The sequence below is a fragment of the Takifugu flavidus genome, chromosome 10 (assembly GCF_003711565.1).
Source record: "Takifugu flavidus isolate HTHZ2018 chromosome 10, ASM371156v2, whole genome shotgun sequence".
In the NCBI taxonomy this organism is placed as follows: Eukaryota; Metazoa; Chordata; class Actinopteri; order Tetraodontiformes; family Tetraodontidae; genus Takifugu; species Takifugu flavidus.
In genome coordinates, this window is record NC_079529.1 from 9,322,800 (window position 1) to 9,344,902 (window position 22,103).

At 47.0% G+C, this 22,103-nt stretch overlaps 2 protein-coding genes across 4 annotated transcripts; one reads left to right on the forward strand and one right to left on the reverse strand.

Moving 5' to 3' along the window:
* Nucleotides 1–312: 312 nt before the first annotated feature.
* Nucleotides 313–18,880, reverse strand: LOC130532066 (NIPA-like protein 2). Of its 3 annotated transcripts, XM_057044313.1 has the most exons (12): nucleotides 14,777–15,010; nucleotides 9,464–9,532; nucleotides 8,804–8,972; nucleotides 4,702–4,761; nucleotides 4,109–4,230; nucleotides 2,510–2,606; nucleotides 2,150–2,285; nucleotides 1,881–1,969; nucleotides 1,026–1,089; nucleotides 854–951; nucleotides 580–718; nucleotides 313–488 (listed from the first exon to the last, which is right to left on the reverse strand). In XM_057044313.1, the coding sequence occupies exons 1-11, from the start codon at nucleotides 14,852–14,854 to the stop codon at nucleotides 612–614; spliced, it is 1,089 nt and encodes a 362-aa protein (XP_056900293.1). In that variant the 5' UTR covers nucleotides 14,855–15,010; the 3' UTR covers nucleotides 313–488; nucleotides 580–611. The 3 variants fall into 3 exon arrangements, with proteins under 3 accessions (XP_056900293.1, XP_056900294.1, XP_056900292.1); XM_057044314.1 differs by lacking the exon at nucleotides 14,777–15,010 and adding an exon at nucleotides 18,740–18,880 and having other exon boundaries at nucleotides 313–718; XM_057044312.1 differs by having other exon boundaries at nucleotides 313–718; nucleotides 14,777–15,008.
* On the forward strand, nucleotides 18,772–21,096 carry LOC130532065 (potassium voltage-gated channel subfamily S member 2-like). The gene is made up of 2 exons (XM_057044311.1): nucleotides 18,772–18,958; nucleotides 19,228–21,096. The coding sequence occupies exon 2, from the start codon at nucleotides 19,236–19,238 to the stop codon at nucleotides 20,673–20,675; it is 1,440 nt and encodes a 479-aa protein (XP_056900291.1). The 5' UTR covers nucleotides 18,772–18,958; nucleotides 19,228–19,235; the 3' UTR covers nucleotides 20,676–21,096.
* The last annotated feature ends 1,007 nt before the right edge of the window (nucleotides 21,097–22,103 follow it).

The following is a 22,103-nucleotide window of genomic DNA, read 5'->3' on the forward strand; positions in this document are numbered from 1 at the left end:
GTAAATCTGGCTGGGTAGGCTGTGCATTAAGACAATTTATTACTACTCCATGGAAACAGGGTTGCCAGTCATGTGTGGTCCAATTATTTTCACATAAATAACATCCGCAGTCAGAAGGAATTCATGTTGGCCACACGGGAGCGTTGTGTAACTGCTGCTGGTCTACATTTTCTGTTGATGTGACCTGATGTCAGTGAATTTGGTAAACTTGAGTTTAATGCCATTGACACCCACCACTAGAGGGCAGTAGTGCGCTTTATCATATCAGGAATAAAACGACATCTGTTCCCTCCCTTCTTTTTTTAAAACTAATCACACAAACAACAAATTTATTTGGTCCATAAATATAAAATACATGTTACAGTGGCAATCCCTTAACAGTGTTCCTCTGGGCTCTGTTGCTGCACACTCTGATCATAGGGTTTTTCCCATCTGGCATTTCCAGCAGCTGTGGGGAGAATCTCTTTTTTGGATGTTGCAAGAGATGCCTGCCATTTTGTAAAACACAACCTGATTAGCACGGCCATTGGTCCCGCAACTGGGGTCAAAGGTTGCAATTCATATCTGCTATTTATGTACATAAAGGAGAGCGGCAGCAGAGGGAGCGGCTCCTACGAAGCGTCCGTTTGGACAGCACTGCTGCACATGAGTTTGGCTGCCAGTGCTCCATATGCCAGAGTCTTTGCTTCAGGCTGCACTTTGTCTGTGTGGCTTCTCCCTGTGCACAGGGACAGCACAGCTCATTAGGTGGACCACGAGCGGGTTCAGTCACTGTCACGCCCCGCTAATCAATGCATCACACATGTGCCTGCACAGGGAGCACAATGATGTGGACGGTTCATTAAAAACTTACTGGGAATCTTCTCCATCCTGATGAAGTTGAGATCTGGTTCTTTTCTTTTGGGTCTGTTTCGTGCAATGAGAAAGACTCCAAGGAAGCACAAAAGACAACTGGAAAGAAAAGGGAGCCCGCCATGAATGCCCGTTTAAAAACTGCAAATATTGCTGTGCTTTTCAGGGCTTACCCAAAGAGAAACATAAAAATGTTCAGTAAAGCCAGGCCTTGGAATTCCTGGTAAAACACCACCCCTGAAAAATAGGAAATGCTCATTAAAATGCATTTCATTTCTCCGGGAACAAAAAAACTTAATTAGCTCAATCCTTTGTTTGCACAATCCTGCAAACCCTGAGCAAACATGCCGGCACGAGGAACATTTTAGCACACGGAGCAGCTCAGAGGAACCTAATAGAAACCTGGTGGATCTTTCCCTCCAGCCTGGTTGGAAGGGAGTGAAAAAAGGCCCATGTGGACTAAAGTTCATCTTCACGATCAACCTCCAGATGTTCTTACATCGCCAAATACATCAGCAATTTGTTGCTCAATGCGCTCGACTGTGTGGGCGGAGGAAGCAACAGTTATACCAAGAACAACATCAGAGCCGATTTGTCCAATCATCTCTCGATGACAAACGTCTCCCTTATGGAATTTCACTGTGGAAAGACGGAACGATGTGATTTAAGCCAAAAGCTGAAAAGTGCCTTCGCTGTTTTGGGCTGCCGGAACCTTTTCTGCTCCCTTTGTACTGGAACCAGATTAAAATGACATGTAATCTGGGAATTTGGTGTAGAAATTAAGCGATTTGTTCTGGCTCTCTACATGGAAATGCCTTTTAGATACTGACTGACTGCAAAATAAATAGCTTCCATAGTCAAAAAGAAAAATCCTAATTAGCTTTTTCCTCGGCCTCACCGTCCTGTTAAGACTAAATGCGATTATGCAAATGAGAATACCTCAGTAATGTGTTTTTAATAGGCAGATGTAGCAGTTTACTGGACTTAACTGGATTTGTCTCATTACCTGGAACCCACAGTTAACACACCTGCAATGATGGCACTGGCAGTGAAAAACACAAAGTTGATGGGAACCACCTCGGTGGCGTCAAACACCTTCATTGCCTCGTTGAGAAATCTATGGGGAGGGAAGAAAAGAAAAAGAGAAAGATATAGAAGCCATAGGTGGCAGCAAATGTAGCCATCAGGATGCTGGAGGTGCACATAGTCACTATTTGAGAGTTTTGTCATCAGCCTTGAGTGCACACAAGGGCTTTGAGCAATAAAAAGAAGAGTAAACAGAAGGAAACTGACTGACTTGATCTGGAATCCACAGGAGGCGAACATGACGACGAGCATGACGTAGAAGATGGGGTAGATGAACTGCAGCTGACCTTTTATCGACTCCGTGATCATCCCTGACACAGCTTTGACCGAGATGACGGTCAGGGAGGCTGCGGAGGCATAGATGAGAGTCAGACTCGCTCATTCATGTATTAAACTCGCTGCAATAAAGAACTTTTGATCTGTATTGATTTGTCCGCCCCCCCCCCCCGACTGGAAACAGGAGGGCGAGTGGCCATTTTTGGTAGCCAGGCAACAAAACGAGCTCTGGTTACCGAAAACGGTTCCAGCTGTAACTCCTGACCCTAACTGGGAAGCTTCTGCTTGTCCGTACCGAGCAGGGCCACCAGCAGCATCACCACGACGATGTGCTTCACGTTCCTCCTCTTGTACAGATACAGCAGGACGGAGAAGACCACGACCTCGATGAGCTGCAGGGAAGAGCACGTGACACATGACGCGGTTTGACTCTCAAACTGGAAATCAAACAGCGCACTTATCCAGCCTTTCATCGCAGCCTTGAGCCGAGGCGGAGCGAAGAACCGAACACACACACCACAAGAGCCTCGGGCCTCAGCTGAATTTGGCTGTTCAAGGACCTCAGCTGAGCAAAACTCCAGCGGACGGAGAGAAAGACAGCACCATTGAAGTGAAATGGACCGACCTTGAAGTACTCAAGCACTCCTGATAGAGTTTGTGGAACAGCAGAATCTTTCATGTCCATAAGCTGCATGTCCACACATCCAACTGAAGCAGATTTTAGCTCTACAATGGTCACCCAGTGTAAATATCAACTTCATCAACACAAAGTGGTGTCAAAATAAGTATGAAGACATGACAGGGATAAGCCCCTCCCACTAGATTAGGAATAGAAATCATGAGATATTAAAATGTTTGGAGTTGAGAATACCATTTCTGAGGTTTATATTGGATCCGCTGGCCCTTGTGGTAATAAAAAGAAGGCCGAGATATTTAATTTCCCTCAGATTAACGTCTGCCTGCAGGTGATCCCAGACAGTCAGAGGACGGAGCTCCTCGGCCCGGCCGGTACTCAGTGCACATTGCCAGGAATGGAAAGCAGATTCTCTTTCACACGCCATCAATCACTGCAGCCAGGGGCGGCGGGACAGTCTCAATTAACCGGCTGTCTGTCCATCCATCTGTTTCTCAGCTGCCTGAACGTTTCTCTTTTGTTTTTTCCCCCCATCGGCTGTTTTTCCTCACGCTGAATATGTTTGTGTTGCTTCAGAAAAGAGTCGAATGTGTGGAATGAGAGGATAACGGCGGCCCTGCGACCTTTCCAGCTGACCCCCCGATGAGCTGCTGGACTGGCAGGTTTTATTCCTGTCGGTAAAAGACCGAGATGCTCCATAATAATGAAATAAACTGCTCCTGGAAACGTGATGCTACATTTTATCGGGGATCGAATCGAGGTCAAGGAAGATCTTGCCCTCACTTCTGACACAACCTGCCGCTCGCTCTAAGAATGTACGGTGATTTTTTTGTGATATCTGGTGGTAACATTTGCAGCTAACGTTTACATTTCGGTGATGAGGTTTCACTCTCCGTCAGCTCTGCACCACATCAGTCACTATGGTAACGGCTGTGTTTATGCCAATCCGGCCTGACACAGGCGAGGCACAGGTAAGTGTTGATGCACTTGTATGAACATATTAGGTTAAAGCAGACAGACTCAGTGAAACAAGAGCTCTTTCCTTGGACGCAAGGACCGTTTACATCATCTTTAGCTCCAAAGGTCAGGCTAATCATAGCCCCTTTTCCAAAGATGAATAAAAAATGTGACACTGTAATTAACTGTTGTGACTGAGGAGAAGATTAAAGGTCGGGAGGAGCAGGAGGACAACAGTGCACACACAGGAAAGATATCGCATTCATCAGGGGGGACAAATGGGTCTTTTAGATCGATGCTCACGAGGTAAAGCAGGAACTGCCAGGAGAACATGTAGTACTGGACCAGATGAGCTGTGATGTGCACGGAGCTGTGAGGGGCAAAGGTCACCAGGAGATACGTGCCCGTAATCGCCAGCGTACCACCTGTGACCGAGAGAGAGCAGAGAATTAGGCTGTTTTCGCCCTCTGAGCTTTCAATCATCACAAGCTCAAACTTCTGCCCCTTCAATGAGAGGCAGGAAACAGTAAAGGTTCCTGCTCAATCAGGCTGCATGTAAAAGGGCTTCACCCATTTCCTGCCTGCACAAATACAACATTAGTGCAGTTTTGCCCAACACACGGCGATGGCAACCATGAGACAACAGCGAAGCTGGGCAAATATCCCTGATGGCATAACCAGTCGAGCATATGGAGGCTGCATGGGGCTGATATTATTGTTCTAGCAGCTTCGGTGACGTGCGCCGCTATCGCACTTAGTGGCAGCCTGAGCAAACTGCCATGGCACACAGTGGTTTTCCATAATAAAACAATAAAATAACATCTGTTGAATAGACCTCTGGCCACCAGCAACCCCTGAATTAGCAGGCGTGCACCTCCAGCCAAACGTTCACTCACCAAAGATGTCAGAGGCGCGCACCGTCTCCTTCAGGAAAACCACAGATATGATGGCGCTGGCTGGGGAGGGGAAAAAAGTTGCTTTTAGACATTTAATCATAATGAAAAAGCATATCGTAAAATAAGAGGAGACAATAAGAAATTGGATTTGAAATGGAAACATTGCAGCTTCTTAAAGTGAAATCAAATCATCGCTTGGTGTCAGTCAACTGTGACCACGTGACTACGTTTGACTGAATACTGACCCCATAAAATAGCAATTATGTCAGCGATATTGCAAAAAAAGACCACTCCAGACAAATTTAATAGTGCAGCGTTAAATGTAATCATTTCACATTTATGATGTACACAAATCCAATGCAGCTTCACACACACACACACACACACACACACACACACACACACACCACACACACACACACACACACACACACACACACACACACACACACACTCATGTCCTCGCCATGTAATCCAGGGGACACGCTCGTATTGATCATGAAATCTGTCAGCCGGCGTTGTTGAAAATAAAACTCGTTAGAATTTCATAACGGTGGCATCAAATTACAGCGGGGTTCAGTTCGCTTCCACATTCTGTCACAGGCTCATTCATCAAAATCACAGTCAAGGATCGCGGTGCTGGAAAGAAATCATTTTTACACCAGCAAAGCCTCAGATCAGTCATCTTAATGTTTCCTTTAGGGCTGCACGTTAAGCATCTGGTTACCGGAACAGATTAGTGAGGAGCAGGCAGACACACGGGCGACCACACAGGCTGATTTACAGCCAGAAACCCTTAAAAAAAGCATTTATTTTGTTTAAAACTTACAATTTTGAGACAACATTTTAAAATTCTGACATATGCTCAGAATAATGGAATTTTAAAAAGCTCCGATTCATGAGTTTCGGCAACTATGAGTGATTCAAAATTGAAAATTAGGAGCTGCGAGTGATCAGGTCTCATCAGCAGCAGCAGCCGGGATCTCCCTCATCTGAAGACACTCATCCTTTAAAAACCCGTCTGCTGATGTGACTGACCCGTCTGTTTGCCGAAAGAGCTCAAAGTTGTCTGTCAGTTTTGGGTTTTCTGCTGTTGCTTATTTGAATCATCTTGCAGACAGACAAGAGCATTTTACCAAAATATGTGTTGCAATATTTAAAAAGAAGTGCCAGAAGCAGCAGTTTTTTAACTCAAAGGTTTCTCAGAATCACTCAGAACCTGAACAAATCGAACAACAAAACGGATCCCAGTCCATTTCTGCAACCCCCCCCCCCCTCCTCTGAGAAAGCTTTCTCCAGACTGTCTGACTGATAACTTGGTTCTACAATTTTGAATGGGCCAGAGCGGAAGTGCCAAGTAAATGAAAGCCTCTCCATTAGGAGGATTTGTGCGCCTGCTGAGAGCCATGACGATCCTGCCTGGCCCAGCGGCATCACCCTGGAGGGCCTGGTAGGTATAAAAGGAAACGGGGCCAATGGAGAGTTTAGCCCAGTTATTTGTCACTGGACTTGTGGAGGCTGTCAGGGATGAATATACCAGTGTGGGTCCACATAAAATGAAAACACCATTTTCATATATTCACATTATTACAATAAATGGCAGCAAAACGGGTTCCCTGTGAGAGGTTTTGGTTTTAAGGACTGACATTTTTATTTTTAACCACCAATGGCGCAGCCAAAATTCCTCGCTTTTCAGAGCAGCGCGTCGCGTCGACTCGGTCTTTTGCTGCCTGTAACCATTTCGTATTTCCTCAGCGTCGACTGTGGCAGCTGGGTTTGTGGCGAGAACTGAGACATCTCTGTTGGGAGCCGGTGCCAACCAGCTGCTGCACGTGACGCCGCGCCGGGACGCAGCAGAAAACCCCCCAAAAAAACCAGACAGGAAGTTTGTGTGCGGCTCTGCCTCCGTCTTAAACAGATTAGCTGCAGCTAGCGCTGGATATTCTGTCAGATTACTGCTGCAGGATGACAGACAGGCCGCACACAGGGATGGTAAACCACCGAGCGCAACAGGAGCTTCAGCCGAGGGGGCAACTTCGGGCTACGCTAGCAAACTCATTACTAAATACAATAAGTCAACCCAAAGCTTCATCCCTCAAATAATTTGAGCGGATTAAGGGATGAATAAAGGAGGGAGGGCTGCACCAGCCTGCACGGACGCCACGGCCACATTAGGAGTTTATTAAGGCTCTCACTGACAACCTGATGAAACAGTCGGCTGTTAAATATTTCACACTCTAACTGTGTTCACATACACATTTAGGACTCCTTTGCCTCTGGGGCCAACTGGATCCAACCAGTAACCATAGCAACTCCATACAAAGTGAGATTCACACGTTTTGATAGAGTGAAATATGAGACAACACGAACCGCTGGTGCGCATGTGGCTTTTTGTGGGTGCGTCTCAGCGTTGTTCTGAGGTGCACGTACACGTACGCTTGGATGTGTCTCGATGGGGGGGCTCCCAGAGGGAAAACAAGGATGTCATCTATTCTGTAACTCGTGCGGGAGTAGACGTGCGCTCATGAAAGCAGCAGCAGCAGCAGGAGTTTTCCCAGGGAAGCTTGAGTGGAAAAAGTTGGACACATTCTGTCCACGCTGTCAAAAACTGGTGATTTTTAAAGACGCTGTCATGAGAAACGCTGACTGGACTTGAGAAGCGCCAGACAAGTGTCACCATGGGGCAGCAGCAGACAGATATTGCACCAGTGAAGGAGGTAACTGTACAGACAGCGGGGGTGCAGGAGGGGTGAGCACGGAGAAATCTACTCCAGAACTAGACAGGATCAGTCCAGATCGCACAAAAATGGATTCCCATCTTTTTAGTTTCAATACTCCTGATCCCAGCCAAACGCTTTTTGTTTTGGCACACGTGAGTCGGGGTGGCTGCATGAGGGGCGATGCTGCCACACCATGTTAGACGGGGGGTCTCCTGGGCCGGGGGGGGGCACTAACCCCTCTCAGAGCTGCACCCTGACATCGAGGGACGGGTGGATGACAGCAGTGTCATCGTTCCCTCCTGTGTTCCTCCCGTCTGTCTCATCCGTCCTCCTTCATTCCTCACCCCCCCACACTTGCCGAGGCCTTTCCTCCCTTTCTTTATTCACTCACGGCTGTCTGTTGCCCCCTGTGTACCCTGAGGAAACGGGTGCAGCGGCACAGCATGAGAAATGTGCGTGCACGTGGGAGGAAAGTGTTTAATACTCCACACAGGTTAGTCGTGCAGGCCTTTGGGCTCGTGTCTCTACATATGGAGCCAGACCGAGGTGAGAGGTGGAGCCAGGATGGCGGAGAGCTTCACTCTTTCATGCGTTCCATCCAGAGACACCTTCCTCTCCTTTCACTGCTTCATCCTCAGACATCCGTCCCTCATCCAAAGCCGCACTGTTTCCACCAACAATGGCTGCGAGATGACAGCGTTTGCTGCCCCGGAGACGTCAGCTTGACACGGGCTGACATCAGCTATGGCTCTATAACTACCACGCTTCTGTTGCCGTGCTAACATCTCTTACTGTGATGGACGAGCCGCCGCAACCTTAACAAGACGCCTTTTCATTCCAGCCTTTATGGAAACGATTCCTCCACTACAGAGACGCCACTATAGCAAATGCGTCTGAAGCTCCCCGGTAATAGCTGTCATTAATATCTGTGACTCACTACCTCCTCCAGCTCAGGGAGCGACGGGTTGCGCGGACGTAAGAAGCGAAGCTGTTAAATATTTAACCTGTGTTTCGAGTGTTTTCCAGCCAGAGCCACCGGGCTGACTTTGTTTTGATTGGCTAATGAACCTGGCAGAGTTCATTGCAGTTTCAGTCCATGGCGCTGCGGGTTGTAAAGACACTTCAAAAGAGTGATGCTGGATTTGTCATCTCACCCCTCCGGAGTGTGTGCTGTAAGCAGAGTGATGAGCCTCTTTTCATTTAATGAAAAATCATAAAAATCCACTTTTCGAGGCCCAACTTTTATGAGACAAACCCAGTGGAAACCAGTACAGTTCCATTTTTAACAGAGGAAATCAATCTTCACTCATGGGTAATGCTTATGTGTGTGTGTGTGTGTGTGTGTGTGTGTGTTGGGGAGGGGTTGTAAAGTTCACACCTACCTATGACAGACACACAGCCCAGCGGGGCAATGAGCGTCGCCGGGGCAAAGCCATAGGCAGCAAAGTTCCCCATCTCCCCGACACCCATGAGGACCACGCCGAACCACCACACCGGGGAGGTGTAGTAGGGTTTGGAGCCTCGCTCAGCCTGACGGAGATGAGTGTATTTCTGTTAAAAGAGAGCGGCATGAGGCAAGCTTTGGGTACATGGGTTGTTTTTTTTACCCTTTTGCTGATCATTAAACGTTTCTGACATTTCCCTGCCCCAAACATCCCAATTCAAACCAGTGTTATTGAGAATATTACCATTAAGGGCTATTATTTAATATTTGAGCCACCGTGCAGCCTGAATTACATTTAAATTACTATAATTTGAGAACATGCTTAAACCTCTAATAAAACCAGAAGCAAATTTGCGCCTTTACTTAAGCATCCTGATTATGAATGAGGTGCACGTGGACGGAGCAGAACAGCCAGTCCTGTTTTTGCTGCCGGCTGTGAACGTGTCAGCAGATCGCACAGATGCTGTGCACGTTTGCTAAAATTCAGAGGCGCACGCTCTGTCAGCCAGAGCCAACTGTCTGGGGGAAAACAGCCTGGCTGTGGGCTGTTAAGCGCCCGGTGTGCTGGGTGTCTGCTTCTACCTGCATGTATACCTACCTGTACGTTGAGTGAAATGCTGATGAGGACGTTCCCACATATGGAGATTATGATTCCCAGGAGATACATCTGTAGAAACGGTACACAGACCACAGATTAGATGACCGTCTACTTGTCATGCAACAACATGAAACGCTGCTGGAGTTCTCCAGGCCGGTCTCCCCTGCAGCTGCTGCAGCTGTCACCAAGAGTCTGAGGGTTCTGTCGGTGTTTTGTCCTTCAGAGTGTTTGTGTAACATTTAACTTTCCCACGATACGTGACACCTCACAAAGGGCTGGCACAGACCTTGAGGCTCACAAGCACCCTGATCAAAACACTGACGGATTCAAAGCTGCACACTGTTGCTTAATCTGCTGGTAAACGTAAAAATCAGTGAGAAACATGAAACCAGATCAACTTTAGGCCGTGGGATCAGCATGTAAAATGACCACAATTACAGATTTTTATTATTTCATTATTATTTTTATTATATATATACTGTATATATATATATATAGGAAAAGAAAACATTTGAGTTCCTTTTTTGGGGTTGGCAGCAAAAAGATAAGTGTTTTAAGTGATGAGAGGATCCGTTTGAGTGTTTAACGATCCTTCCTGGCTCCGTTCCCCCATATGCTTGGAAAAATGATTGCCAAGAGGAAATTTAATTTTAGGTCATAATAAACATCCAGGTGGCTGTGGGCAGGCAAAATGGACAAAGAAATGGAGGTGTGCAGTGGGAGTGAGATGATGAAAAGCAGAGAAATTCGGTCAGATGTGGCCGGCTGTTGTTGCTGCTCTAGCACCAAGCGTTTATCTCCGAGACAAAAGCCAGGGCAGAGATACGGCGACGGGAGTTTAAACTGGAGGACGGGGCAGAGCCAGAGCCGCAAAATGAGAGAGGAAGTCGGAGAAATGATGCAAAAGAAGATGAGATTTCAAATAAATGAAATAGGGGAAATTGAAACTCTCTACGGGTTCAGCGATCCGTTCTCCGTGACAGGCGGAGGGTTATTGTCACATTCATCTGATAGTGGTGACAATGAGATAACGGCTCTGTGGACAGAGGCTGGCGGAATAAATAAAAGTAAATTAATTTTTCCAGCTCCCAAAACGCGAGGCAATCTTTTTCAGGGGTTGTCCGTCGTTCTGAGAGCTGAGAGTACAGAGCGTCTTCCTCCGAAGGCGCTTCTTCACGGAGCCATTTGGCAGAGATGGATGCCCAGCGTGAAGGGAAAAAAAGGCGCAACCTGGTGTCAGAACAGAGAAAACAGACGCTTCTCCTCCTCATATGTGCTTCCTGGCACAACCGGCAGGTGAAATAATGAGGTTGAGATGCAGGTTCCTGCAGCAACAACTGGGCTTTTTCATGTTTTCCCCACAGGAGGCGGCGGCTGATCACCACAGCGCTACGTCAACAGGCCTCCATCAAAGGAAAGCTGCACTTGGCAAGAAGAAAACACGGATATGACTTTCAAGGGGCTCATTTTTAAGTGTCTCCAGTTTATTTTGAGGTGTTGGCGAGTATTTTCATCATCTACTACCTTAAACATCAAGCATGTGACATTTTGGTAGCAAATATTGTAGTGTGGGTGTGCTTTCACTGACTGAGCAAATATTTCAGAACCTTTAAAGAGCAAACAAAAGCCACTCACAAGCTGATGTGGGCTTACGTTGATGTGTGCCGTGACCAATTTTAACTGACTTTTAACACCTGGCAGACAACAAAACAGGGGATATTTGATCTCAGACAAAAGAAAAGCACCCAAATCCACTCAGGATATGTTAAAAATGACTCTGAATGAAGCGTGACACCTAAATTTATGTTATCACACACAAAGTACCACCAAACAACCTGCTTTAGTAAAGAAAGTCCACTAGTGTTTTTCCTTGGATGTGGCTCATTATCTCCTCGCTGATAAAGATTTAAAGCTGCGAGGATTTACGGGTGATTTTATAATTCCAAAGCACATCCCAGCCTTTCACCTCTGCTTCATGGTCTGTCTCCTCACGCTCTGCATTCACCTTGACAGCAGCTCTGATGAGATCACAGCGCTCTGACACACACGTGGAGCGAAGATACCACTCTGAAAGTAAACACGCTTTAGCCTCCTGTGTGTGCGTGCGTGCGTGTATGTGTGTGCGTGTGTGCAATGATTACAAGGTTACAGGTAAACAGTGGGAGAATTTTGTGAGATGATGAGCGCCAAGCTAATCGGATATGTGGAGGATCTCATCAGCTGGCGTGCGTGTGTGCACGTGTGTGTGTATCTGATCACATTCTCCTTTGCCGTGTGTAAAAACAAAATAACAAACTGTATCATATCAATGGGAAATATGTAAATCTCCACCTTTCCACAATAATTCTTGCACTAATTAGTGAGATCATTATTCATCGGAGTGCTAACTTTGTCTGGCAGATAAAGGCAACAGCATTAGCATGATTACACCCGCTAGTAGTTCAGGTCAGGCGCTGTCTGTCATCAAAACAGCAGTTTTTTGTAGAGTAAAACTTTACAAGTTATCGACCAGACCTTTTTTATAGCCTATGGAGTGGGCAGCCCTCAACCTTGCCCATGTGGAGGCTGTAGGCTGATGCTGAGAGGAAGCAGAAGGGCTGAAGGACAAACAGTGTTCGTGTAATAAGGTGTTGAAATTGCAATCTGTGACTTTAATTACATGAGGGATGAGATTCAGCTCATATTTTATCAGGCTGATTTGATGTATTCAATTCCAGCCTGCAGAAATGAAATCCTTAAACTAATATCGATGAAATATGAAAAAGGTATTTGGAGCGTTATTGGAGAACTGAGGTCGATGTGTTCGGGTCTGACCCACAACAAGAGCAGCAAGAGCAGGTGGACACACACTCGGATGGGTTGAAGCAGGAACCTACGGCACGGCAACATGTTCCCCACTGAGGAGTAACTCCGTGTGAGAGTGAGAAGAAGCAGCAGAAAGTGTTCCTGTGACAGGAAATGCAAACAAAACCTTAAAGGCAGGCCAGGCCGGTGCACAGGGAGTGCCCCTAGAGCTGCTCTGCAAACATTAGCAGAGCAAAAGACGACATCTCTTTTGTTATACACCAACCCTGCTCTTAAAAAACGTCCTGCTTTTCTGCCAGTAAACTGCTCACGTTACTATTCTATCAAGATTTATGGAGATTTATTGAAGGTGATGAACGCAGGTAGATATGAGAAGGGTCTGGCTTCTCCCAAATTGTGTAAATCCCTCAAACCACAAGTAAAACAAGAGTATCACAACTTCTTGTTGGAGAGAACGCCACTGCCTCTGGAGCTTTACAGACACACTGGTCATGAAGCCACATAAGAAATCACCCAAAAAAACAACCATCATCCTATTAAATCCTTAATATTATATTTTCTTTTTGCAGGTAAATGTTGTACCGGGTCTTTTCCTGACCTGATATCTACCTTGAAGATATTTATAGCTGAAAGAAGAAAACAAACAAACCACTATCTAAATGCCAGATTGTGGGAAAAACCCGACTGACCTTTCACTGAAAGCTGCTCCACAATTTGTGCTTTTAAAGATACATTTTCAACAACTGGGTGAAATTCGATGCCGTTCCCTTCAACAGACCAGAACCCTGATCTGTCACTAGCTATTTGTTTTGTAATTAAAGGTATTAACTGAAAGGAGTCCAGGTCTGACATTTGTTGGAGTCCTCTATAATTGAAGCACCATTTGGGGTCATTTGGTATTAAAAGAAAAATCAATTACGGCGATGTTCACTTTGAAAAAAATGTAATTTCTGTTTGGTGGCTGCAAATGTCAGGGGAGGAAAAGTGATGGTAAAGAACCTATGGGGTAATTGGGGAACAGCAAGAGGGAGAAAGATCCTGGTCAGTTTTGAACGCCGCTGCAGGAAGCTGCGACTTGAGTGAGGTTTAGAAGGATGCCCGACATCACTTTTGTGGAGAATTCAGGCACCCATGCGCGCACACTCGGGTGTTGTCGTGTGTGCTCTGCATCCCGAAACCTGAGCCACTGACGACAACAACAACAACAACACTTCCCTTCTGAGAACCTTTGGTTTCCGCTGGCAGGCTGCCCCACTTTAATTAATACTGAGTCCGGGACAGAGGATATATTACTTCTGAGTTGACCCTAAACCCAATTTAAATTCCTAACGTAAACGTCCACGTCTCACACGCCTACAGGAACACAAAGCTGCAGGAAAGTCTCACGCAAAGCAAAACCGGCCCGACAGCGCTGGTCCCGCTCCTCCTTATCACTGGGACACTGACCCACAGACAGACACAGCACAGCTCTTTGTGTCTCCTGACAATGGGGGGGTCTGTCTCGGTCTGGGCTGGTCTCGGGACGAAGCCTTTCACTCTCTGCTCTGAGGGGCTGGATGGCCGAGGAGAGCTTCAGTCCGGCGACGGACGCCAGCCAGAAGGGCAGAAATGGTTCACCTGTATCAGCAAATGAGTGTTGCTGCGGCCTTTAAAGGAGAGACAGCATCTGAATTTCTTCTCTCTTGAAAAGTGATTACAGTTATAATAATATAATAAATCACACTTGCCCCACGGATTATGCAAAAGTAAAATAGTCTGATCTGTAATATTTTCAGACGTAGTGTTGAAAACATTCTCCGTGGGAGGCAGTTAAAGCCCGAGACAGGCTGACATTGTGCCCTGGGTGTGGAGATGTTCTTCTGGGACGGTGTCAAAGGACAGAAGGGGACGTGGGACCATCAACCAGCGAGGCAGGACTCGTACAGTAGCTCAATTCTCTCATCTCACCCGTGGGGACATTACTCAACCGCCCCCCCCCCCCCCCCCCCACCAACACACACAGATGAGTGTGTGTGTGTGTGGGGGGGGGGGAGCTTGACCATGGAAGATGAACGTGAGGAGAATGTGGCAGAAGGACAAAGGACTGACTGACAATATCAAAGACATAAGATAAGAGGTTAATGCACTGTGTCCACCTTCAAAAGTTTAAAAGGCATTCCAATAATGATTCAGTCATGATCACTTTGCAAAATAGTCCCAACGAGTGCCAACGCCAATAGATCTCTGCACTGTCCAGCTACCTCATCTACACTGAGTACTCATTATCCAGAAAGCTTTGAAGGATCAGTTCAAGTTTAAGGATTTTTTAAGGATACTTAATCCCCCCTTGGAACTTCCTGCTCCACACTGAAGGGTAGAGGAGGAAGTTCCCGAAATATAATACTCTGAGAGTTCCAATGCTGCAATAAGCATGATTAATCTTCTATACTGGTTTCATTTTAATAGACATTTTAACGCAATCACGATGAAACTTTCCGAAACTCGTGACATCTTCTGTTAAATTCTGACCTGCAGTGGATTCTCCATGACTTCAGCGCGCCGAGCGTCCACCAGAAGCGCATGCTGAGAACTTGCATTTCTCTCCATGACCTTCGTTCATAAAAGGCTGTCCCTCTATTCCGTAACTCCCACTATCTTCACATCATCGTCCGCTGGTCTTCTCCTCACGCCATCCCGTCCACCCACGTCCCAGTCGCTTCACTGGAAACTCTTGTCAAAAGTCCCACACAAGCCTATGAGGCGGATCAGGAGTTTGTGGTGCGTTCATGTGCAATCAGAAAAAGAGATTATTAAACTATCAATTAGAATACGAATTACAAACACACTTCAAACACTTGTGTTTAACTGTTATATACGCAATTAATTTTGAGAATTTAGCTGTTATAAAGCATAGTGGGTAAAATAAAATTAATTTCTTAAGACATTTGCCATATATCATCTCTTTTACGACATAATAAAATCTATTGAAGGCAGCAGAGAACAGGTGTGGATCTGCGGCTCGGATCCGACTGCCCGAATATAATGGCCGCATACAGACTACTGTCATTAAACTTTTTGCTTTATTTTTTTGCTTGAAACGCTCGAATCCCCCCCGTTTTAAGCGCTACGTGCTCGCAGGTTATAAACACGGTGCCCCCTGCTGGGGAGATCCAGAAATACTGTCATTTTTTAAATAATGACCCAGATGGCAGCATAATTTACCTTACACAAAAGAGGCACATTATGCTTCACTAATTGTTGTGCTGATGGAGCTTTCACCTCCAGAGAACGGGTGTTTCATCACATCCATCGTCTTTTGTAAATCTCACAGGCAATCTGAAAGGATTTTTTTTAAAACTGAAAAATTCATTATTAATGTAACAAAGTGATAAAATCAAAGGCAGTGTCTGATCTCCATTCTGTATGGCTCCAGATGTGGATAGTGAAAGAGATGAAGTGAGATGCACTCTTGCTGCCTTTTTACGGGATCTCATTGATCTGAGTTCCTTTTCCTAACAAGATGAATTATGGAGGCTCATTTGTTCGGGTTCACTTTTACAAAAACAAGAATATCATGCATGGGTGACGCAGCCACTGGTGTAAGAAATTAGCGCACAATTAATATATTGCTTATGTAAAGTATTCTAGCTTCAAACAACGTTCAATGGATTCAATCTGAGAGCAGAGTTTGCTTCTTAAATTTGCTTTAAACCTTGAAGACCTTGCCTCAGATTAAAAGTGGAAAAGGTCAACAATGGCTTGGCGCTGAGGACGGTTAGAGCAGAGGGAGTCCTTGACATTAAGACCATATTTTATATTCAAGGGACACTCTGCCAGCAGAGACAACATCCACCTCCACGTATTAGAAGACCATTACTGTTATCACAAGATTTCACTTTTGTAATTATCACCATGGTGCTGCCTGTAGGAACATTATCGCGTGCATTAGAGTCAATTGTCGCTAAGATATACTAGCAACAGATGCTCATTGCTGTTATGATTCGTGCGGAACATGCACACGTCCACATTAACTCTCCTCAGCCGTATCTCCAGCTTCCATCTGTATTCACTCTACTCCTTCGGTGTCTGCACTCTACCCTGAGCCAGACAGCTTCCCAGCCATGATAAGCAAGACCCAGTTGATGTTGCTGTGGTGTGAAGGTGGAGAAGGCACAGGCCAGTTAACACATTAGTTCAGGTGGAGAAATAACACAACTAAACCAATATTATAGACAATTTTAATAAAATATGAGCGCAGGTTGTTCTTCCATCTGCTCTGGATGGGGATTAAAAGACTTTACCATCATTGAGTCCCCTCAAAGGTGCAGATGACAGCCATCCACTCTCAACAAGTGAGGATTTAAAACTACAGGAAAGAAAGAGGCTGTATAGTGGTAACATAGATACATCAAACCAGCACAAATCTGAGAAGGAAAGCAGGAGGAGATAGAAACACACAGCCGAGCACAAGGTTTTCAGCCAGCAAATCTCAAAAAAACTCCTACACACAGACTCTCCTGAGCCCACAACCTGAGCTTTGAGAAGATACGTCATCTACTGTGTCCTCAGTCTCTCACTCAGTCTTCTTTTCTAGTACGACTTGAGAGTTAAAGACATGGTGTTAAAAATACTTCTGATAGTACATTTAAATTCAGATTGCAAGTCCAGTTTTGCCCCACCATCTATAAACCAGCTAGCAACAAGCTCAGTGGGCTCGTTGAGGAAAATGCTGGTAAAAGTCACTCTTATAAAGCAGCAGATTAAACTCAATAAGGCTTCAGCGAAAGGAGGATGGAATTCTCGTTAGCATGGCTAATTAAGAGGAAAAAAACACCTTGGTAATCCAGATCAAACTCCTGGTGGCATTTGTGATTGCAAACATCAAGCTTCTTTACCCACGCTAATGAAATCCGAGGAGGTGTTTGCATGCTGTCGGAGATAGCTTTCAGGACTGAGGGAGCCCGCAGAGCCATTATTTTCAACTAATTCAGACACAGAAAGGGAATTTCTCCCAGCAGGTGAAGGATTAACGCTTGATTCTATAGTCCTGAGACATCACCAGCCAAATGTGATTTGGTAAGTGCATGTTGTGTAAATGCTAAAAGTGGATCACAAACATCAAGACTCTCACTGAAAAAGGTGAGAACGGTGTCCAGATCCTCAATACAACCAGGCTGGATGAGGTTAATTAGAACCTTTAAAGCTCCATGGATCCCACTCACGAGGATTTTTGTATAAAACTGGGGACTTTTGCAATGCTAAAATTAATGAGAAGGGGCTGTGCATCCCACTGCTGAATGTATGTGGGTGTAACATGCAGTTTTAGAATCCTTTAGAGTACCTGAAGAACATGGGCTTTGGAATTAAACCCCAAAAAGCATCCAGGATGAGGAGTGTGCGAGTAAGAAAAACGAGAGCAGATCTATACAGGAACCCTCGTGGGCTTCTGTTAAGCTCCAATTGTTGGGAGGAAAAAGATATGAAACATTAATGTGCTGGCCTGGGAGGGAAAAAAATAACTCTGGGAAGCAAATATCCCATCTCGGAGTAAACAGTTCCTGTCTGTAGCCTCTGGTCACGGTTTCACACAAGCGTTGCAATATAACACAGCGAGTGGGAAATCACTGCCTCCAATAATCAGAACGTGTTTTCAAGTGAAGATAAAGCAGCGTGAGAACAGGTCGGCTATCAGAAACGTCAGGTTACCGCAGAGGCCGAGCTCACGGGACCAATATTAAAGCTGCCCCTCATGCAGCCTCATTCAGCTGAATGAAGTGGCTGATGCGGGTTTTAACAGCTACTTAAACCCAGCTGGGGCTAAAAATAAGGCCGGTACTGATGATCAAGCACCAGAAAGCAACTTGTTTCTGCTGCTTTCATGCTGACCTTGCGTGTGACCTGCCCATAATATGTGCACTGCAAACTAGAAGAGAGACGCCAAGGATGCACCACGAGACGTTTATGCGTTTACATTTGAATCATGAGGGTTTAACCAGGCGTTTCTGCAGTGGACCGACAGCAGCAACATTTATCCTTAATTAATACACGCTAATTTCAAAATTGAAAAGAAAAATCTCACGAAGATCCCTTATTTTATCTTGAAACTCGTTGCGTTAATCCATACGTGTGAAATGGGACGCGGTGAGGTTTATTTATGGGCAGATCGTTGGTGTATGTTGTGCCAGCGCCTTGCGTGTGCGCGCTGCGTTGGTGACTCCCTCTCCTCCCGGCCTCGCCCGTCAGCACCGCGATGCTGGGGAGGATGGTGCAGAGGGAGAGCTACGTGTTGCTGCGCAGCAACAGATAAAGAGACAGAGACGGAGAGAGAGGAATTCCCTCGCACAAGCGAACGGCGGCCGTCAGGGCGTGAGTCACTCCCAGAATTCCTCCCTGAATTCACGACTGAAGGAGGGCTGCGCCGGGTGGAGGCGGGACGGCAACAACCCCAGCCCCCGGGTCGATTCGGGGAAAGTGGAGTCGGTTTATTCCTACCTGGAGGCAGCATCGTTTCTGACGTATAGTGCTGAGGTGTCCTCCTCCTTTGAGCAAGCAGAGGAAGCCGTGCAGAGAGAGACGCGCCTGTCTGGACTCCACGGGGGCAAATCTGCGCGTTTAATGTACAACTTGGCCACAAACTGCAGGCTGTTGTCAGTGGAGTTGAGATGCGGAGCCTTCTTGCTGGAGGATTCGACAAACTGGCGGGTCTTTAAAGTAAGTTCCCCCTTCCTGCGTGCGCTTTTGTTGAACAGGTTGGAAGCGTCGTTCTTCGCGCGCACGTGTAGTTGTATAATTTACTAGTTTTATACTAAAAATAGATCTCACGTTTATCCAAATTCGACTAAATGAAGTCCGATTCTTCTGTTTATCCGTGCCTGAAGCCAAGTGCGCGCTGATTGTCCGCTGTCCGCCTCTTTGTGTCTCTGCGCGTCTCCTCTTCCACTCTCTCACCCTGAGCATCGTGTCTCTGTCCGTGTCACCAGCTCCAGATATGACGGGTCAGGTCTTGGGGGAACTGCACGGCGGGGCTTCTATGGATGACAACGCCGGCATCCGCATCAACGTGGGCGGCTTCAAGAAGCGCCTCCAGTCAGACACACTTTCCCGGTTCCCCGAGACGAGGCTTGCGCGTTTGCTCCACTGTCGCTCCAAAGAATCCATATTGGAGCTGTGCGACGACTACGACGACGCGGAGAAAGAGTTTTACTTCGACAGAAACCCCGCGCTCTTTCCGTACGTGCTGAACTTTTACCACACCGGGCGGCTGCACGTTATGGCCGAACTTTGCATCTTCTCCTTCAGCCAGGAGATCGAGTACTGGGGCATCAATGAGTTCTTCATCGACTCCTGCTGCAGCAGCACTTATCACTGCAGGAAAATGGATCAGGACCGGGAGGACTGGGATGACAAGAGCGATGAAGGGAGCACCACTTCCTCCTTCGATGAGCTCCTGGAATTTTACAGCGACGCCTCCAAGTTTGACAAGCAGCTGCTCGGGAGCCTCAGGAGGCGCGTCTGGTTGATGCTGGATAACCCCGGCTACTCCGTGGCCAGCCGCATCATCAGCATCCTCTCCATCCTGGTGGTGCTGGGCTCCATCGCCACAATGTGCATGAACAGTATGATCGAATTCAGCTTGATGGACAGTGAGGGGCAGCCCGTGGAGGACCCCCGCTTCGAGATCGTGGAGCACTTCGGCATCGGATGGTTCACCCTGGAGCTGGTCGCCAGGTTCGCGGTGGCGCCTGATCTCCTGCACTTCTTCGAGCACCCGTTAAACGTGATAGACCTGGTGTCCATTCTTCCTTTTTACCTGACCCTCCTGATAAACCTGGTGGTGGAGAGCAGCCCGGCGCTGGCCAACCTGGGACGCGTCGCACAAGTGCTGAGACTGATGAGGATTTTTCGGATCCTGAAGCTGGCCCGCCACTCCACCGGGCTGCGCTCCCTGGGGGCCACGCTGAGGAACAGTTACAAAGAAGTAGGCCTGCTGCTACTCTACCTAGCAGTAGGGGTGTCCTTTTTCTCAGTCATAGCCTACACGGTGGAGAAGGAAGACAACGAGGATCTCACCACCATCCCGGCGTGCTGGTGGTGGGCCACGGTCAGCATGACCACCGTGGGTTACGGAGATGTGGTGCCCGTGTCCATAGTGGGCAAGCTGACTGCCTCGGCGTGCATCCTGGCGGGTATTTTAGTCGTCGTGCTTCCGATCACGCTCATCTTCAACAAGTTCTCCCTCTTCTACAAGAGACAGAAGCAGCTGGAGATCGCGATGAGGAGCTGCGATTTCGACGAGGGGATCAAGGAGGTGCCCTCGGTCAACCTGAGGAACTATTACGCGCACAAAGTCAAATCCCTCATGGCCAGTTTGTCAAACATGAGCCGCAGCTCACCCAGCGAGCACAGCCTGACCGAGTCGATACACTGAGGCAGTTTCAGGTTCCGTGACCCCGCTTGTCCACCGTGGCTGCATGAGGAGCGGCTGAAAACGCTCCCTGAACTCCTTCGCTGTCTGACTGTTCGCCCCTCCGTAGTCCAGTGCGATAACGTGTTAGTGTGCGTGTCGGACACGTCGAGAACGTGAGCAATCGCGCAAGACAGCCTCAATGTGATGTTCACTGTGCAGTCGTGTGGCCAGAAAGAGCAGAATACGGCAGCCTGACCCCGGCAGAGAATGCTGTTGTTGTTCGCAGTCCTACTGTAGGTGGTGTTCCGCTGTAGTCCACCCTCCAGCTATGCTCGTTGTGATCAAATATGTCAGCCGTGTCACCCGTGGGGAATGTTGGTATGTACTGTAGCTGTGTGGTTAAATGAAACTGTATTAAAAGAAAAAGCAAACCTCAAACAAACCTCTTCCCATTTCTTACGGTCTTCAAACGCCTCCTCGAGCAGTGAAACGTGTACATTTGAAAGGTGAAAGGCAACATTTGCGGCAGAGACTGATGCCACATCCAAAACAATCCGACAGGCGCAGCAACAGCCGCTCGGAGCTGACATGTCCAATATATTTATTCAGGAGATTCGGCCGCGGCTTCAGTGCAGCGACAACAAAAACGATTCCTCGAATATTAATCAGTGTTTTGCTAATAAACTGTCACAGAATTGTAAGTGATGCACGCATTAGCACGGCGGCTAAGACACGTTCCTCCCCTTAAATCTCGCAGGTGCCTCCTTCACGTTTTGTCGGAGCATTTGTGTGAAATTGAGGTGAGCTCTCTGCACCCTCCTCCCTGCATCTGCTCCACGTCACTCGCAATAACACAGCGGGGGGTCCGCGCTGAAGGCCCAAATCAGTTTGAAGGAGAAGGAGCCTTTCGGTTCAATTACACAGTGGGTTTGAGACGCATCGCCTCAGATTCCTGCATGGACGCGGCAGCTTCATTCACATAGAGAGCTCCTTATTGCAAAAGTGTCTTTGTGAGTTCTATAAAAGAGATTAGTCACGATCTTTTCAGGCCAGTATGAAATCAGGTCATCTCTGTGAAGCTCAGAGTTGTCTATTTTAGGAAATAATCAGAGTTTCATAGAGAGATTAGCAGTTCCCGATCATACAATAGATAAACTGCAAGGAGGTCGTATGTGACAAGACTTTTCTTTACAACAGTTATTGCAATAAATCTACACTGGAATATTTCCCAGAATCCTCAGTGTGATGATCTGTTTGATCTCAGGTTTTAGAATGATGGTGTTGGAGCAAAACCCTTGGGAGCAGCGAGGAACCTGAACTACGCCGCAGGCTGGATGAAATGACCCAGTTCCAGGAATCAGTTCTGTTAAAGGCGACGTCATTGCCATAAAACTGCATTTAAGGCACCTTGTGGAAGGAAACTTGTGGTTTAAACAGAGACCCTGAAGC